At 67.6% G+C, this 583-nt stretch overlaps 1 protein-coding gene across 1 annotated transcript in view; it reads right to left on the reverse strand.

Annotated features, from left to right (window-relative positions):
• The window catches only part of Hnrnpa0 (heterogeneous nuclear ribonucleoprotein A0), a 4,126-nt gene extending 3,549 nt beyond the window's left edge, over positions 1-577 (reverse strand). The window contains 1 exon segment of the mRNA XM_033761671.1: positions 1-577. This exon segment is cut by the window's left edge and continues 3 nt beyond it. Within this exon segment, the coding sequence (XP_033617562.1) occupies positions 1-567 (567 nt within the window). The 5' untranslated portion in view covers positions 568-577.
• Positions 578-583: the final 6 nt, after the last annotated feature.

Consider the following 583-nt stretch of genomic DNA (forward strand, 5'->3'; position numbering starts at 1 on the left):
GCCGCCGCCGCCGCCGCCCCCGCCGGCGTGGATGTCCTCCTTGGGGACCGCCTTCTTCACCTCCACGCGATGGCCCTGGATCGGGTGGAACTTGACCACCGCGGCCTTGTCCGCCGCGTCGTGATTCTGGAAATACACGAAGCCGAAGCCCCGCTTCTTGCCGGACTGCTTGTCGGCGATGATCTCGGCCTTCTCCACGGTGCCGAACTGCGAGAAGTGCTCGATCAGGTCGCCCTCGGCCACGTCTCCCTTCAGGCCCCCGACGAAGAGCTTCTTCACCTTGGCGTGGGCCCCAGGCCGCGCCGAATCCTCCCGGGACACCGCCCGCTTCAGCTCCACCGTGTTGCCGTCCACGGCGTGGGGCGAGGCGGCCATGGCGGCGTCGGCCTCCTCCACATTGGAGTAGGTCACGAAGCCGAAGCAGCGCGAGCGCTTGGTCTGGGGGTTCACCACCACCACGCAGTCCGTCAGAGTCCCGAAGGCCTCGAAGTGGCCGCGCAGGCCCGACTCACTCGTCTGCACGTTAAGCCCGCCGATGAACAGCTTACACAGCTGCGAATTCTCCATCTCCACGGCCCGGGCC

Source organism: Fukomys damarensis, unplaced genomic scaffold (genome assembly GCF_012274545.1).
Source record: "Fukomys damarensis isolate Sample0158 unplaced genomic scaffold, DMR_v1.0_HiC HiC_scaffold_9, whole genome shotgun sequence".
Taxonomy (NCBI): domain Eukaryota; kingdom Metazoa; phylum Chordata; class Mammalia; order Rodentia; family Bathyergidae; genus Fukomys; species Fukomys damarensis.